General features: G+C 50.5%; 1 protein-coding gene across 2 annotated transcripts; it reads left to right on the top strand.

Annotated features, from left to right (window-relative positions):
- Positions 1-240: 240 nt before the first annotated feature.
- Positions 241-15,726, top strand: LOC103675725 (serpin B8). 2 transcript variants are annotated; one of them, XM_040632447.1, is made up of 7 exons: positions 241-688; positions 6,845-7,022; positions 8,004-8,141; positions 10,092-10,209; positions 11,985-12,127; positions 13,669-13,821; positions 15,199-15,726. In XM_040632447.1, the coding sequence occupies exons 2-7, from the start codon at positions 6,855-6,857 to the stop codon at positions 15,604-15,606; spliced, it is 1,128 nt and encodes a 375-aa protein (XP_040488381.1). In that variant the 5' UTR covers positions 241-688; positions 6,845-6,854; the 3' UTR covers positions 15,607-15,726. The 2 variants fall into 2 exon arrangements, with proteins under 2 accessions (XP_040488381.1, XP_008703074.1); XM_008704852.2 differs by lacking the exon at positions 241-688 and adding an exon at positions 1,288-1,627.
- The last annotated feature ends 709 nt before the right edge of the window (positions 15,727-16,435 follow it).

Genomic DNA, 16,435 nt, shown 5'->3' with positions numbered 1-16,435 from the left:
AAATAAACTGAGCCGAAAAACAGGACTTTAAATTACTGTATTTCAAAGCTTTAAATTAAGGTTAAAACAAACATATTCAATCACGTTGATCTCATTACGTTTTGAAATAATTGAGCACAAAAAAACGTGTATTTCTAATAAGTGTATTTCTAATAAATTTTTTCTTATTCTTTTAAATTTTTATGTCTTTATAGCGTTTATCATGTATTAGCACATCTAAATATGAATGTTGATACCAGAGATCATGCTCAAAAACTGTCTTGATGGGTGTCCTACCAAAACAGTTTGGAAGCCACTGGCTTTAAGAACCTTGAACCTCTGCTCTTGCTTTTCCACTTCCGAAGCGAAGTCCCAATTTTGAAACTGCTCTTACATATACACACGAAACAGGAATACTGCGCCTACCAGCCCGGGAAAACAATCCAATCCCCTATGGGGAGGCATTCGGCAGACACCCTCAGAGGTTGGGGCCCCGGCCTCCCCCGCGAAACCACGTGCGCTCAGGCCCGGGCAGGACGACAGCCGGGGAGGCTCGGGCTCCTCCCGCGGACACATAGGGGTGCCAAGCAATCCCGGACGGCCCTGAATCACCCGCCGGAAGCCTCGCCCGAGATCAAAGCTGTCGGGAAGCGCGCAGCAAGCTGGAGGAGCAGCCGAGGCAGCCGCAGCAGGAGCAGGAATCTCCCAGGTACCGGGGCTGGGAAGCGCGCCGGTCCCCAGGTTCCCGGCGCGCGCGTCCCCGGCCGGCAGCGCGGCGGCGCGCGGGATACAGCGGGGAGGGAGGCCGGCGGGAGGCGGACGCACAGCGCGGAAAAGAAGAGGACCAGGGGCTGTCGGCGGGGGCGGGGGGCGGTGATCGGACCGGACAGCGGCCGGGCAGCTGTGGGGGACTCTGAGGTGGGTGTGGGCGAGGTCGGCCGTGGCACCCAGCACGGGCGCGCAGACGCGCCCTGGGGCGCAGGGGTCCCCCGAGTGGGAGGGACACCGCGTCGGCTAAGGCCAGCGCGCTGCGATCTGCCCGCAGGGAGGGAGAGACCGGTGACCCAGGCCTGGGGTGCTGCTGCCGGCGCCGGCTGGTCGGAAACTTTTGGGTGCGTGGGCGCAGTCGCGGGGTGCAGCAGAGAGACCGGGGCGCCCGCTGCAGCCACGCCTGGAATTTCCAGGGCGTCTTGGGCAAGTTCCGGGGAGGGGCTGGGTCAGCACCACCTCCCGCGAGGAGGCCGATAGGCTCGAGGCCCCTCCCTCTGCCTCTTCCCTCCTTTCCACGCTTCCCCTGCCTTCCTTTATCCTATTTTTCTTCCATGCTCTTTGCTTTTCTTTCTTTTTTTCTTTCTTTCACATCTTTCATCTGCTCTTCATTGGCTGCTTTCCCTCTGCTTGAGAAAATGCTCCCTTGCCCGTTTCCACCTCGTCTGCCGCCACAGTCATTAATTTAATGGATTCCCCTTTTCCAGTATTCTCCCCAGCTCCTGCTCCCAACGCTTGGTGAGGCTCTTTCGGGCCCCTGCTGCCTGCGGCCCCCTGTGCTGCCCGCCTGTCCTCCTCCAGCCCTCGGGCTACCCTGGGCTTCCTGCCCTTGTCTTCTTCCTCTTCCTACCTGCAAAAACCGGGAGTTCTTAAAAACTAGGTGAGTTTCTCTTCTTAGGCCTCTCTGTATGTTGTAACTTCATCCCATTTCCCTAGGATCTCCCGCAGTCTGGGTGCTAAGGGACCCCAATCTCTTGCTGTGGGACTTGGCCCGACTCAGTAACCTGCCTGGATTTACAAACATCCCTTGGCTGCCTTTGTTACAGGGACCTAGGGACATACCATGGTCCACACATCTCACATGGAATGTATCAGACTTCCTCATTCCATCTGGCTCCTCATAAACTTCCAAGGTGTCATGGCCTGCCCCAGGCATCAGTGAGCTAGGAGCCTGTTAAAAGGTAAACTGAGGCATATTAAAAAGTTCAGTTCATCAGAGCACAGATGAATTCGAATGGGGCAGCATCCTGTCTAGCGGGCAGGAAGGAGCCCTGAGGAGCTGTGCAGAAGCAAAGACTTCTAAGCAGAAGGGGGTGGGAACAAGGAAGTTATACTGGCAAAACAGAGGGTTGGTTATCACAGAGTTCTGTCCTTTAGTGGATGGCCGGGGTCTGGCAGGTGGATGACGTCACTAGGGCTGGTCAGGCAGTTCCAGACGGACTGGTTTCGGATTCCATTTCGGGGAGAGCCGACATTGTAATTCAGTTAAGTGTCTGCATCTGGGCCTGACCGTAAGCAGCTCCGTCTGGGGCTGGTGTCTTGTTTTTAGCCAGCCGCAGCTTGCTCCCTGACTCCTCCTGCTCCCTGTCCCCCCATGATGGGTCACCCGGCGGGCAGTGCCACCTTGCACTCCACAAGGCTCATGCTGCCTCCGTGTCTGGCAGCGACTGCTCTATGGCCCTGCGTGGCCCGCAGGCTTTCCAGCCCTTTCCAGAATCCGTGGTGAGCCACTGCGTTTTCTAAACCCCAGTGTACTCCTATAAGACATTTGTTTAAAAACCACACCTGGCCCTCCGGACCGTAGCTCAAGTTCAGACTTCTTGTCCAAGCGCACCCCGCGTCACACAACCACAGAGACCCAGTCTCTCCGCCCCAGACGGACCTGCGCCTCCCGCCACCTTCTCCGTCCCGCCGACCCCACCGCTGCGCCCGCAGCCTCACCTCCGCTTTCACCACCTCACAGACACTCCTGCCAGACCTGTGAAAGCCAGCTCGCCCCTCACCTTCTCCTGCGCTTCTGAAGAGAACGTATTCCTCTTCTTTGTGGGCTTCCTTAGCACTTTGTGGATTATCCGGCTCCAGAGCGCAGGGCTGGCTCGAAACCACACAGTTATGTTTGTGTGTCTCCCTCGGGTGGGAGCGCCCCGTCAGGAATGATGGCCTTTATTGTTGTCCTCTCTAACCCATAGAGGAAAGTGCTATGATGAATGTTCTTTGTATAATTCACTTTTGGAGGGTCTGGGGGAAGGCGGAGTGGAGCAAGGAGCTCCCAGGTGTTCGGGGGCCCAGGATGAGAGCAGTGCCTCCTCCGTGGAGGCAGAAGGCTTGCGTTTGCGGCCCACTCTGCTACTCTGACCATGAGACCTGAGGACAGTCGTTAATTGTAAAAGATTAGTCTTTCACCAGTCTTTTTAGTCTTTCCCCAGTAAAACTAGTTTAACGCCAATTCATTTTATAGGCTGGAAATCAAACCGTTCCACATTGTTGTGTTTTTATGACACAGTTGAATGGTGGCCCTGGTACCTAGAGGTATTGTTTTGTATTATATTGAAATTCAGTCCTTTTCATTTTTATTTATTTTATTTTCTTAAAGATTTTACTTGAGATAGAGCGAGCCAGACAGAGAGAGCATGAGCAGGGGGAGGCGGAGGGCAAGGGAGAAGCAGGCTTTTGACTGAGAAGGGAGCCCCATGAGGGGCTCGATCCCAGGACCCCGAGATCATGACCTGAGCTGAAGGCAGATGCTTAACTGACTGAGCCACCCAGGTGCCCCAAAATTCGTTTCTTTTTAGATTTGTTGGGCAAGTTCCACTTTGTTTCAAGGATAACCCTCTCAAAAGCTTTATGTACACATGAGATGGGGCACGAAGAAGTGGGGGAAAGAGAGTCATTGAATTATCCTGTTCCAGCTCCTGCCTCTTCATGGGTGTGACCTGGGACACACCCCTGAGGTGCCCGCGTGGTGAGTGTGTGCCAGGGTGTCCTCGCTATGGGGCAGCTGCTGATGGGAAATGCTGTGCTACCGACCAGCACCTGCCCACGTGGAAATGAACTGAAGGAAGAGGAAAGATGGGAGAAACCAGAAGTGGGCATTTGCCATTAAGGGCAGTTAAAATGTGAAGTTGGAATTGATGTGATATTCCAGTACGTTCCTTTGCCTGTTCAGGCAGGACAACACACACACACACACACACTCTCTCTCTCTCTCTCTCACACACACACACTGAGCAGCCTAAACTTAGGCTCAGGTAGGATCAAATCCCAAGGGTTTGTGTCTGTCACCCCCAGGTTACCAACTTCTCGCCTCCTCCGGGTCTCTTTGCCCCCCCCGGCCCCGGGGGCTCCTGTTTTCTTTTCTGAAAAGTCCTCCAACAGAAGGCAAGGAAATGTGGGGCTCGAGGTGGCCCGCAGGCAGGCTGGACACTGCTGTCTCTCGTGGGACTTGCCTCCCCCCCCCGAACTTTTACTTTTGTCCCTTAAGAAATGGCCTGTCAAGTACAGCATGCTGCTGTGTGAGCTTGTCAATGTTGTATTCTCTTGGTTGATGTTGTGTTTGTTTGTTTATGTGTTTATTAAAGATTTATACAGTTATTTATTTGAGAGAGGGAGAGAGAGAGCATGAGCAGGGGAAGGGGCAGAAGGAGAGAGAGAATCCATGAGCAGACTCCCTGCTGAGCAGAGCCTGACAGGACCACGGGGCTTCTTCCCAGGACCCCGAGATCATGACCTGAGCTGAAACCAGGAGTCTGCTGCTTAACCTGCCGAGCCCTCCAGGCGCCCCTTGGTTGATATTTTAAGTCATTTCTTTTAAACCTGAATTTGCACGGGGTGGGGCTGTTGTAGAATCTGTATTTCGAGTGCAGCCTTTATACTTGTTTGTCTGACATCACACTGTTTTTTCTTCCTAAATCAGAGACATCTTATGTCTTCTCTTGAAAAAAGTATCTTAGGAAGAAGCTTTCAAGGAAGCAGTCAACCGCTAGAGAGGCTCTGTTTGAAACAGTTGTCTCTCTGGCCTCTTCCCACCCACTGAGCTCCTCTTTGCTCTCCTGCCCCTGAGAAATCCAGGAGACACCCCCCCCCCCCCCAAGGCCTAATGAGATGCACTTGCAAGAATGCGGTAGGAGGCACTGCTAGTCTGTGAAACTGAAAGAAGAAATATCACATGAGGAGCCACTGGTTGATAAAAATGAACAGATGCACGATGACCCTTATGCTAGGCCGAGATGCCAGTACTTTTGGTATTGCTTATTTGCTGATTTTCCAAACTGGAATCTGTTTTCCTTGTGTAGCTTTAAAATTTTCGACTTTAAAATATAGATGCAAATGGAGGGGGGGGAAGGATAACATCATAGAAAAAAAGTAGCTTGCAGGGTCATGGGATTATGAGTGACGATTTGTCCTTTTATTTTCTAGAATGTTTTCAACTGGAGCAGCAAAGAGACTCAGGGAAACCAAGATGAGTTGGTGAACTTTAAGAATTTACTGAACAGTAGTCCAGGTTTCTATAAGGCGGAAGAGAAATAGACAATTAATGAAGAACTTATAATAATTTGCTGAAATTATAATAATTAAGAAGGTGCAATAACTTTTCACATCTTGGAGCAAGGGGGCTGGTGAAGTTCTCCTACCCTCCCACAGAGACTGGGAGGTAGGGGCGCTGTCTCCCTTGATAATTCCATTTTTAAAGGAACGGCTTCTAGGGATTGAGAAAGACTGTCCTGGGTTTAAAACAGGAAAGAGGCTTTTCAGAATATTTCGATCTCAGAGGAGCAGAGAAACAATTTACAGGGACAAGTTGTCTAAAGCAAATGCTCTAAGGAAAGGAAGGTCAGCAGAGGCAGGAAGGAGTGTGTCTAAAGCTTAATCAGGCTGGGGGGCAGGTCAAGGCTGGGCTTGGTCAGACTGGCCTCGGAATTCGCGCCTCTGACTCCAAGTGTCCACCTGCCGACTTGAGAGTTGGACCTCATGTTGTACTTGCCTGCTAACGGGCTCCCGGGCCTGCTCGCCAGCCCAGTTTCAGCCACTCCACAGAAAACAGTGTATCTTTTTGGAGTTCCCCTGATTCAAAGTGAATTTTCTGTTTTCCTAAACCCACGCTTAAAATTTGTTGAAATCCATCCAGTTGATTTCACATGACATGGTGACAGCAAGTCGTTTTTTCTTTACGAAGACTTCTTTATAATAGGACATTGTTTCTAGATTATGCCAGGGACACCAAACTGAGGGAGAGCTTGCAGCAACAGGGGGCTTGTGCAATGATGAAGAATTCAGGCTCTGGGATCAAACTGCAGTTCTGACCGTGACTTTCTTGCTCACTGCCTGTGGGGTCTGGGAAAGCTGCTAGACCTCGCTCAGTCTCCCTCCCTCTAAGGTGGGGCAGCTGTACCGATCTTCTGCATTGTTGAGGGGATCAAGAGATTCCGGACAACATGGGAACTGACATGGAGACGTGTCGCCGTTGTTCCACTGGGGGAGGGGCTCTGAGCCCCTGCAGGGGTCCTGCTGCTGAGGGTGGCGCCATCCTTCAGCCCCGAGACTGTGAGAAAACTTTGTGAGAAAACCAGTGTCTTAGTTTCCTATCGGCGCTGTAGCACCTTTGTGCAAAGTGAGTGCCTGACCACAATAAAAATGTCTTATCCTGCAGTCCGGAGGTCAGAAGCCCAAAAGAGGTGTGCAGAGTTGCACGTTTTCCTGAAGGCTTTAGGGCAGAATCTGTTTCCTCGCCTTTCGCAGCTTCCAGAGGCTGCCTGCCTTCCTTGGTCCATGGCCTCGTGTCCTGCGTCATTCTGACCTTTGCTTCTATTGTCACATCTCCCCCTCTGACTCTGACCCTCCTGCCTTCCTTCTAGAAGCATCCAGTGATGCCACTGAGCCCACCTGGGTACTGCAGGAAATCTCCCCATCTCAAGATCCTTAATTCCGTCACTCACATCCACAAGGTCCCTAAGGCCGCGCAAGATAACAGGGGTTTGGGAGATTCAACGTGGGTGTCTGTGGGGGAGCAGTTCTTCCCGTGACCACACCCGGTGTCCACTGACAGGGGTGCCAATGGCGGACGCGGCTGATGTGCCTCCATGTTGTGCTTTCCATACAGGCCTTCCCCGATGGAGGATCTCTATGAAGCAAATGGCAGTTTTGCCATTAACTTATTAAAAATGTTGGGTGAAGAGGACAGCTCCCGAAATGTGTTCTTCTCCCCTCTGAGCATCTCCTCTGCCCTGGCTATGGTCTTCATGGGGGCCAAAGGAAACACCGCCACCCAGATGTCCCAGGTATGCGTGCTAGCATTCTGTCCCACAAGAAGTCCCCAAATTTCACTTTTGTTACATTTTAAGTTTTGGCTAATGTTATATATCAAATTGAAATGTAGCTGTTTGAATGAACTTGGTGTTAAATGGGTTCCTTCTAGTGTATGGTTATGCACTAGAAGAAAGCAACACAAACGTGCACTTCTGTCTCTGGAATTATTGAGAGGGAATGTCTAGTCTGACCTGAAACGGGTTCTGTGGGACCTGAGCTTCCAATGAAGTCGTGGCAAATACTTTAGGGAAGTACTCTTTAACGTCTGTGTTACCTTAGGATTCTTCAACGGTCTTGTGAGGGTCCCAGAACATTGCCAATGCACATGACCACCCCATTGATAGCAGGGGTATGTGGGTGCCCTGTGGAAGTGCTTCTGGGGATGGCAGCTGGGGGGGGTCGGTGGATGGAGCTGGAGGAGGGAGGCTTTGGACTGGGGCTACTGGGAGACAGAGGAACAACCTTAATTTTCACTGTGACTTGACGTGGAAGTCCCAGTCTGGTCAGCAGAACTTCTGTGAAATTGCTGCTGAAGTATTTTCTGTTGATTTCTGCTCATTCTCATATTCCCTGGGTCGTGCTAGATTCATTCCAACTACCTCTTTGTACTGTTTGGTCTCCCTCCTGAGTTCTCACACCCACATTTCTAAGTGGATAAATTAGCCCGGACAGTGGTTTACACCGGGGGTGGCATTTGCCTCTGTCGGGACAGCTTGGTGGTCTGAGAGGTGCTACTGACACCTAGTGGGCAGAGGCCAGGAATGCTGCAGAACATCTTGGCCCCAAATGTCAGCAGTGCCCAGGTGCAGGAAAGGCACTGTGGGAGGGTTAAACCAAACACCTTTCAAGACGGGATCCTTTGTGATCTTCAGCGCAAGGGCTGTTGGAGATAGATAGCTCTTTGTGGGAGCAAGATGGCAATGTTACAAGTCCGTGTCCCTGTCTGTTGCCAGGCGCTTTGTTTGAACAGAGGAGGATATATTCACCAAGATTTCCGGTCACTTCTCACGGAGGTTAACAAATCTGGCACTCAGTACTTGCTCAGAACTGCCAACAGACTCTTCGGAGAGAAGACATGTGATTTCCTTCCTGTAAGTTGTACTCACACATTGACGTTAAAAAAAAAACCTGGCAAATAAGGTAGAAATTACAGAAGAACAGAGATAAAGTATAGTTCTGTTGCCTTAAAAATGTGCTTAGAATTATACTTCTGTAATTATAATTTTGAATTTTATGATTGCCTCTGAATTATGTCCTTTTTAAAGCTGGGGTTTTTTTAAGGTTTTTATTTATTTGAGACAGAGAGAGCACGCAAAAGCAGGGAGGAAGGTCAGAGGAAGAAAGGAGAAGCAGACTCCTCACTGAGCAGGGAGCCCAATGCAGGGCTGGATCCCAGGACCCTGAGATCATGACCTGAGCCCAAAACAGACACTTAACTGATTGAGCCACCCAGCAGCCCCTAAAGTTGTTTTTGATAGATCCCTTCCAGATGTCAATCTCAGTATGTCCATCTTCCTGCACCCAGACCTGCTTCTCCCCCTTGACCTCCTGTGCCTCAGTGACGACATCGTCCCATGTGTGTACCCAGCTGTCCCCAGGCTCACCTCTGGTTGTTGGGTGGTTCCTGCAGAGCCGGTCTCTCAAGGCCTCTTAAATTGTCCCCTCTTCTGAATCACCACCACCACTGCCTGGGTCCAGACACACACTGGATCTTCTACACCATTATTTTAATTCATTCCTGATGGAGCTCTCCACGTCCACCCAGGTTCTTCCACACTTCTGACAGAATAGTCTTTCGAAAATTAAAATTGGGCCACGAAACTGAGGTTTTAAATCTGTGCACTTCCTATGTACTGAAGCGTGTAATTCTCAAGTTCCCCAGTCCGCTAAATGCCTGCCATCATGCAACACGTGAGGGCCAAAAAAGAGTGTTGCATACCGTGCAGAGTGTCGCTACCTCAGATTAATGAAGTGATCTGGACAAACCCGGCCATCTTCCTGGCTGGCGGTTCCAAGGATGTTTCTCGGTGAGATTCAGATACATCCCTGTCCTGGCTCCTGTTGGGTGCGACCCCATGGAGGTTGCCTGCTCTGGGCTTGAGTATCATTGGAGATAATTCTGGGTCTTCTAGGACAAGCACTAATGATCCCAGGAATCTTCTGGTTAACTGCTGTTCATTTTTGACCGTCAGCCTGATCTTTGAGGATTGTCTTTGGGGGGTACTGGGGACACAAGGAGCCACCATCCCATTTTCTCAGTTGCTTGGCTCCTCTTTCTGTCTACATTTTCTTTCTTCTGTAGAAGCTAAAATATTTGAGAACAGGAGATGGGCGGAGGATGGGAGCCAATTGCCAGGCACATTGTATCTGGCCCAAGTTTTTGTGAGGTGAGTTATCTTTGGGTTTTTGTGTATTGGGTACAGGCACTTCCCGACTTGACCCCGACTGACACTTCAAGGCTCATCCCCTGCCGCTGTTTTCCCTAATCCACCCACCACCCCAAGAAACCCCCCTGTGATCCAGGCCTCTCACATTCCAGTCCTGGAGGGACCTGTAAGATTTCTGGATGATCCAGTTCCACCAGGGAGCCTCTCAGGCATTCACAAAGCTCACACATTGTGCTTGGTGTTGGTGCTACAAAAACGGGTCCAAGCGAGGGTCCCCGGCAGACACAGGAAATCAAACAGGAAGTCAGCGTGGAGCGGAAGTGTCTGACAGGGAGGCTCGGGGCGGTTCTGCGCATGCACCATCCGCGTTCTCGACGCCTGTGTGGCTCTCCGTGTCCCTGGGCCGCGTCTCTCCACAGACCGTGAGCCGCCTCGGGGCCGATGTCATGTCTTGTCCCCGGTGTCCGGCCCCTGGCACGGGGTCCGGCCCGGCGGCTGCGGGGGACACGTTTCCGTCGGTTGTGTGAATGAGTCTGAAAGCGCAGGGAGCCCCGTGGACAAGAATTCAGGCCGCAAATAGGTTCAGAGAAGCAAATGCTTTCGCACGGGTGGGACCGTTGCTGAAGAGGGCACACTCGGTATCTTGTGTTCTAGGCCTTTCGCGAGTCCTGCCGGCAGTTCTACGCGGCCGAGCTGGAGGAGCTGTCCTTTGCAGAAGACAGCGAGGAATGCAGGAGACGCATAAACGACTGGGTGGCACAGAAGACGGAAGGTGAGATGCTCACTGCGCTTGAGGTGTCGAGGGGGAGAGCGCCCAGATCGGCGGGCTCCTGACGCCCGTGGTGTGGCCTCCGGGGCCCTGAGCCAGTGTGGCCTATTTGTGTGTGTTGGCTGCATTTCCAGGCCAGCAATCCAATTCGGTTATTTTTTCTCGGGTTTATAAGGTCACGGGGCGGTGATTTCTAAAAACTACGTAGACCTAGTGTAAGGCTCTCAGACCCTCTCGCCTCTGCGCTGTGCTGGAAAATCCCCGAAAAATGCCCCCCAAAAATGTCTGGGGCCCATCAATCTTCTATTTGGGGTGGGGTGGGGAAGCCCTTGTCATGTCCTGAGGGCAGAATGACATTCAATTTAGGTTGCGGCTGAGCTGGGGCCACATTTCGCCTTATCTCCCGGTGGTAATGAGGACAGCTGGTGTTATCTGCCGCCTTCGGGCTCTCCTTCCTTTATCGTGTGGCTGAGGCCGAGTTTGCTTTCAGAGCATGACCTTCGCTCCAGATTCTGGAAATATAGTTCGGTGGAGCCCGCAGCCTCCCCTGTCCAGACCACACTCTGTCTTACCAGGAATATTTTGGCCAGTGCTTGACTAGAGTACAGGGAAGGGCATGCTTTTAAGCACTCGAAGTACCTAACACAATTGAGAGACTTCCAGAAATGTGTGTGTGTGTGTGTGTGTGTGTGTGTGTGTGTAGGGGAAAGGGAATTAAATCACTTATTTCTTCCTGTGCCCACCTGGACATCTGTTCAGGCTTTAGGTGCACCCACTGTGTGTCCGGCAGCAGCAGGGCCCACGAATATACTGAAAGCCAATAAAATAATGGCCGTTGGAACGGCAGAGCCTTTCACATATTCCTACGTTGTATGTGCAGTCATCTCTCGCTGTCCAGTTGGTCCAGCAGTACCGGGTCACTCAGGGAAGCCAGAAGCTTCTGGCTTCTACATCACCCTCCCTATATCACTCCCTCTTCATCAGATTGACTGCCAGCACATTTCTCCAAAATATCAGAGCCATAGGGGACACTGGGGATCACCTTGTCCCCGGTCTCATTGGAGAACTCAGCTTGGGCCCCTTTATTGTACCCCTGAATTCCTTTCCCCATTCACTGGCTTCAGGAGGACTGCTCTCACCCATTTACAGGTCTGTATTCCATCATCCTTCGGAAGCTTCTCCTCGCCTAAATGAAATTTGAAGGTTGGCGTGGAGCAATGATTCTCAACCAGAATCAGCCCTGAGGTGACATTTGCCAACGGCTGAAGCCATTTTGGTTGTCACAATCGGGGAGATGCTACTGGCGGGACACCCTACAATGCACAGGACACTCCCCCCAATGAAGGATGATCTGGCTTAAAATGCCAGTAGCGGCGTCGTTGAAAAATCACGGCGCCGACATTGGGAAGCTTACAATTAGAGGTGAGGCTCTTGGGCTCTTGTCTCAGCGCAGCCGCTTGGCACCTATGGGATCTTGGCAAATTGTCAGCCAAATCCTCTGACCTGAATTTCTACTTCTATAAATTGAGGGCGAAATGAGAGTTGACCTGCCTGCTTCAAGATTGCTGTGTAGGGACCGCCAGAGTGTACAGGCCACACTGCGTGTGTGCACAGCTTTACGTCCCAGCACCCTGTTCCTCAGGCCTCCAGCAAGACAGGATCGCAGCCTGGCTGTCACCCACGCCAAGCTTCATGTGTCAGGAGTGTTGTTGTGAAAGAGTGTGTCATCCCCTCCCTCTCCCCCACATGGCTATAAACTTCTCTCATATTCTTCGCAGGTAAGATTTCAGAGATCCTGGGCGCTGGGGCAGTTGACCCACTAACGAAGCTGGTTCTCGTGAATGCCATCTATTTCAAAGGAAAGTGGAATGAGCAGTTTGACAGGAAGCACACAAGGGGAATGCCCTTTAAAATCAACCAGGTAGGGAAATATTTTTCGGGTGTACTGCTAACTTTCTTTTCTTTTTTTTTTTTAAGATTTTATTTATTTATTCGACAGAGAGAGAGAGACAGCCAGCGAGAGAGGGAACACAAGCAGGGGGAGTGGGAGAGGAAGAAGCAGGCTCATAGCGGAGGAGCCTGATGTGGGGCTCGATCCCATAACGCCGGGATCACGCCCTGAGCCGAAGGCAGACGCTTAACCACTGTGCCACCCAGGCGCCCCACTGCTAACTTTCTTAAAGTAATATGCTGGGAAGATGGTGAATGAGTGGAAAAAATAATTTATTTCATACTATATTTCTCAATGAATTTCATGCCTCCATATATCTTTTATTGGGGAGGGGAAGAGAAAAGCGAAAATCATTTTTATATGGACAGTTTTGTGTTTGCATCCTTGCATCTTTGGCCATATTACTTGGATAGAAAGAAAATTTCTTCCTAACTCTTGGAATTATGTTTGTTTTGTACCATCACTGTCTGTATTTACATAGACACCTTCTTGCAATGTCAGCGACAACTATGCCTATATATTCCCTTATAACTCATAACCATACGGTTCTGAACACGAGGAAAAAGTGTTAGCGCATGTGCAGGCTAACTTCGTCTTTATTTTTGCATCTTTTTAAAAATAAAAATTGTATATAGGGTGCATGAGATGATTTGATGTAATTCACATAGAGAAATAATTGCTTTGGTTAAGCCAGTTAGCATACACGTTCCTCACATGATTATCATGTTATTTTTGTGATGAGAGCACCTGAAATCTACTCTTTTAGCAAATTTTCAGTATTCGCTATGGTATTAGTGACTGTAGTCATCATGTTGGACATCAGAGCTCTAGACTTAGAGCCTAACTTTAAAAACACTTTTGTCCCTTCACTTTTGGGTGTGACAATGGTTGGCATCAATAGCAATTAGCTTGAAATTTGACTTCCGTCAACTTGATGATGGCATATCGCACACAGATTTAAAAGTCTAGAATATATTTGATGCAAGCTTTAGAAATGGTGGACATCTACAAATCTTGTCAAGGTCCTTGCTCCAGGAAAACCAAATACATAAAGCCAGTTATATAATTGAGCAAGTTTTCAGAATAAAAATCTAAGTTTCTGTAGCCTATCCATCTTTTCTAACCACATCCTTCAGCCCCCAAACCTGAATATTAGTTAATTCTCCCCTTAACTTGGATAAATAATCTTTAATTACAAGGTCCCTGGGAGTGCTTCTCTAATGCATCTTCTCAGAAGAGAAAAACACAACTTCTTCCAAAAATAATGTAGGGTTCTATGTCTACATTTGTCAATTTATTCTCTCTCACGTGATAGTAGTTGACCTGCTGGGACAAGAGCGTGTCATATTCGGCACTAACACATAATAATGAGGGTTTTGCATCTATCCGCATATGCGCAGAAATGATGATTCCCTTACATGGACCTAGGGGTTCTGCAGATGAGATTTATCTTTTTCGTAAGCCGTGCTCATTTTTCAGCCATTGGATTTTAATTCCGTGTTTTTCATTAGGAGAAGAAGACCGTGCAGATGATGTTTAAGCAAGCTAGGTTTCACGTGGGGTACGTGGATGCGGTGCACACGCAGGTCCTGGAGCTGCCCTACGCGGGGCGGGAGCTGAGCATGGTCGTGCTGCTGCCGGACGACGACACCGAGCTCGCCGTGGTAAGCCCGGGCCGGTGCCTCCGAGCGTCTGTGGAGACAGCCTGAGCTCGTTTCTTTATGTCGGTCTGTCAGGTAGCACGTGAGGAATTTTCCAGTGGAGGGTTATTATGAGTCCTGGGTGAACTGCGTCTCATGTCTGGGGTGACCGTGTGTTTGCATTTCTGCTGCGTGTGTATCCACGGAGAGGGGCTGGTGGCGAGGACACAGTCTCAGGCAGCTAAGAAGAGAGACTTCCAAAATTATAAGAACACTACGCTTTATTCTGAAGGGAGGGGCTAGACGAGTCCCAGGAATTACTGAGCAAAAGTACTAGGCAAGGAGAGGGATTGATCTGGGCAGTGTTTCTCGAATAGTCATGTGCGTAGGAATCTCTGGGTGTCTTGGTAAAATGCAGTGTTTGATTCAGGGGGCGACGGCTTGAGATTTTGCATTTCTGACAAGATTCCGGGTGAGGCAGGTGCTGCTGGTCAGGGACCACACTTCGGGTAGCAAGAGTCTCAAGGACAAATGAAGAATTTTTCTTGGACGGGAGGAGAGGGATCTCTTCCCGTGTCAGAAAAGAAACAAAGTTCAGGGTGGGAGAAAGTAAATTTGTAAGGAGGTCAGGACCAGTAGTGGGCTTGGTATCGGGCTCTCCAGGGGTTTATAACGTTTGCTGATTCCTCGGGTGTAAATACTCCCACCTGGCTGAGTTGAGGCGACTGAGGGTCTAACAGTTGCCTCCTGCTGGAGATAGAAGCCAGCTCCAGCACACCAGGGCACAGATGTCGAGGGTGGGGCCTGCCTGGTTGCCTGGTTTCTCTGTGGAATCAGAAAGCTATTGGCATAAGTCAAGGGTGAGATCTGTCATGGAAGAAAATTAGGAGAATCTGGGAATTTGAGCTAATGTCCAAACAGCCATCACTGGAGAGCAGCATTCACCTGGGCTCTTCCCTCTCCCGAAGCCACGTCTTCCTTCCTGTTCAGATGATCCCTGATTTTCCCGCTTTTGCCCATCAGAGTTCTGAGCCACGCTCTCTTTTTTGTCAAACAATCTGTAATTCACACTAACGTGCATCTCATGAATACAATCACTTGGTTAGGAGAACTTTCCAAACTAAAAAACGTTTGAAATGAGTTTGGTACAGATAGTTCAAAAGAAAAATCTCCCTTCTCTCAAGTGTTTTTTTAGCTATTTTCCTCTTATATCCATAAAACGGAAAAAAGACGAGAATTTGAGGGAAAATTTTGGTGTGTTTAGAAGAGGAAAATCTCTGTAGATTGTCTTGGACCAGAACTCGTCTCGTTGCCTATCATGGGGAGGAGGGGTGCTGAGTGGGGAGGGGGGCACCAGGCTGTTGTCTCTACATTTTAAGATTCGACTCCTCCTTATTTCAGGTGGAAAAAGCACTTACGTACGAAAAATTCAGAGCCTGGACAAATCCAGAGAAGATGACGAAGGATAAAGTTCAAGTTTTCCTTCCCCGACTGAAGCTGGAGGAGAGTTACGACTTGGAGTCTTTTCTTCGACGTTTAGGTATGACTGATGCGTTTGAGGAAGCCAGGGCAGACTTTTCTGGAATGTCGGCGAAGAAGAATGTGCCCGTGTCCAAGGTGGCTCACAAGTGCTTTGTAGAGGTGAACGAGGAGGGCACGGAGGCGGCGGGGGCCACGGCCGTGGTCAGGAACTCGCGGTGCAGCAGACCCGAGCCAAGATTTTGCGCAGACCACCCCTTCCTTTTCTTCATCACGCACCGCAGCACCAACAGCATCGTGTTCTGCGGCAGGTTCTGCTCTCCTCCTTAAGGCGCAGTTGCGGTAAACGCACTCCTTCCGCTTCTGCCCACTTTGCCTTAACGCAGAGTCCAGGCGACCGAATCGGTGTGGTGGTTTGAATGCCCCAATAAAGCGTGTGCTCCTGGGGAATCTGTGTGACTGTCCATACTGAATATTCCGCGGCCGCTGAGAAAACCGAGGCGTCACATGTGTGCGGTTTGGGGCTGAGAAGGCTATGCTTCTTCTGGGCAGCTCCTCTTTCTCATCGACTCTGCTCCCAGCTGCCTGTCAGGGGACGGCCTGCTCCTCTCAGAGTCCGTTCTCATTGTCCGTGGGCGTCTTGAGCACGTCGAGGATGCACGTGCCAGCCCTCTCTACGCGTTCCCATCCTGCAGCGACCTCAGAGCTCTGCCCGCTTCCGCTGCCCGGCTCCCGTGGGGATGCCAGGGCCCAGCCCCGCTGCACACACAGCCAGAGGCAAATGCCACGGAGTAAAGCCCGCAGCCACCTGGTCCCTGCCCCGTCAGGATCACACAGACCGCCCTCACGTCCCACGTCTCACACAGTCCCTCATGGAGACAACTCCTTCCGATCTTGCCGTAGGCCTGCAGGCCTGCGCTCGGAGGCAGAGCTCTGAGCATGCCATGTAGTCTCCTTTCCCTTTCTTCTGGAGCAGCCCCCTCCCCCCCCGCCCCGCCAAGGATCTTCATGTGAAGCAGCTGTCAGGACAGTGTCCCTCTACTTATCCACATATGCTCACTTGTGCTTCCACACGGACCTCCCAACAGTATTTTTTTTTTTTTTAAGATTTTGTTTTTATTTATTTGACAGAGAGAGCCAGCGAGAGAGGGAACACAGG

The sequence above is a fragment of the Ursus maritimus genome, unplaced genomic scaffold (genome assembly GCF_017311325.1).
Source record: "Ursus maritimus isolate PB19 unplaced genomic scaffold, ASM1731132v1 scaffold_18, whole genome shotgun sequence".
Classification (NCBI taxonomy): Eukaryota; Metazoa; Chordata; class Mammalia; order Carnivora; family Ursidae; genus Ursus; species Ursus maritimus.
Note: the sequence above shows the minus strand (reverse complement) of the source record. Positions and strands in the feature narration are given on the sequence as shown.

Bases quoted from the DNA above. Each gene is read 5' to 3' on its own strand.
- LOC103675725 (XM_040632447.1), top strand. From the start codon at position 6,855: ATGGAGGATCTCTATGAAGCAAATGGCAGTTTTGCCATTAACTTATTA. The intron at 7,023-8,003 runs GTATGCGTGCTA...GTCTGTTGCCAG, and splicing joins CCGCCACCCAGATGTCCCAG to GCGCTTTGTTTGAACAGAGG. The intron at 8,142-10,091 runs GTAAGTTGTACT...CTTGTGTTCTAG, and splicing joins AGACATGTGATTTCCTTCCT to GCCTTTCGCGAGTCCTGCCG.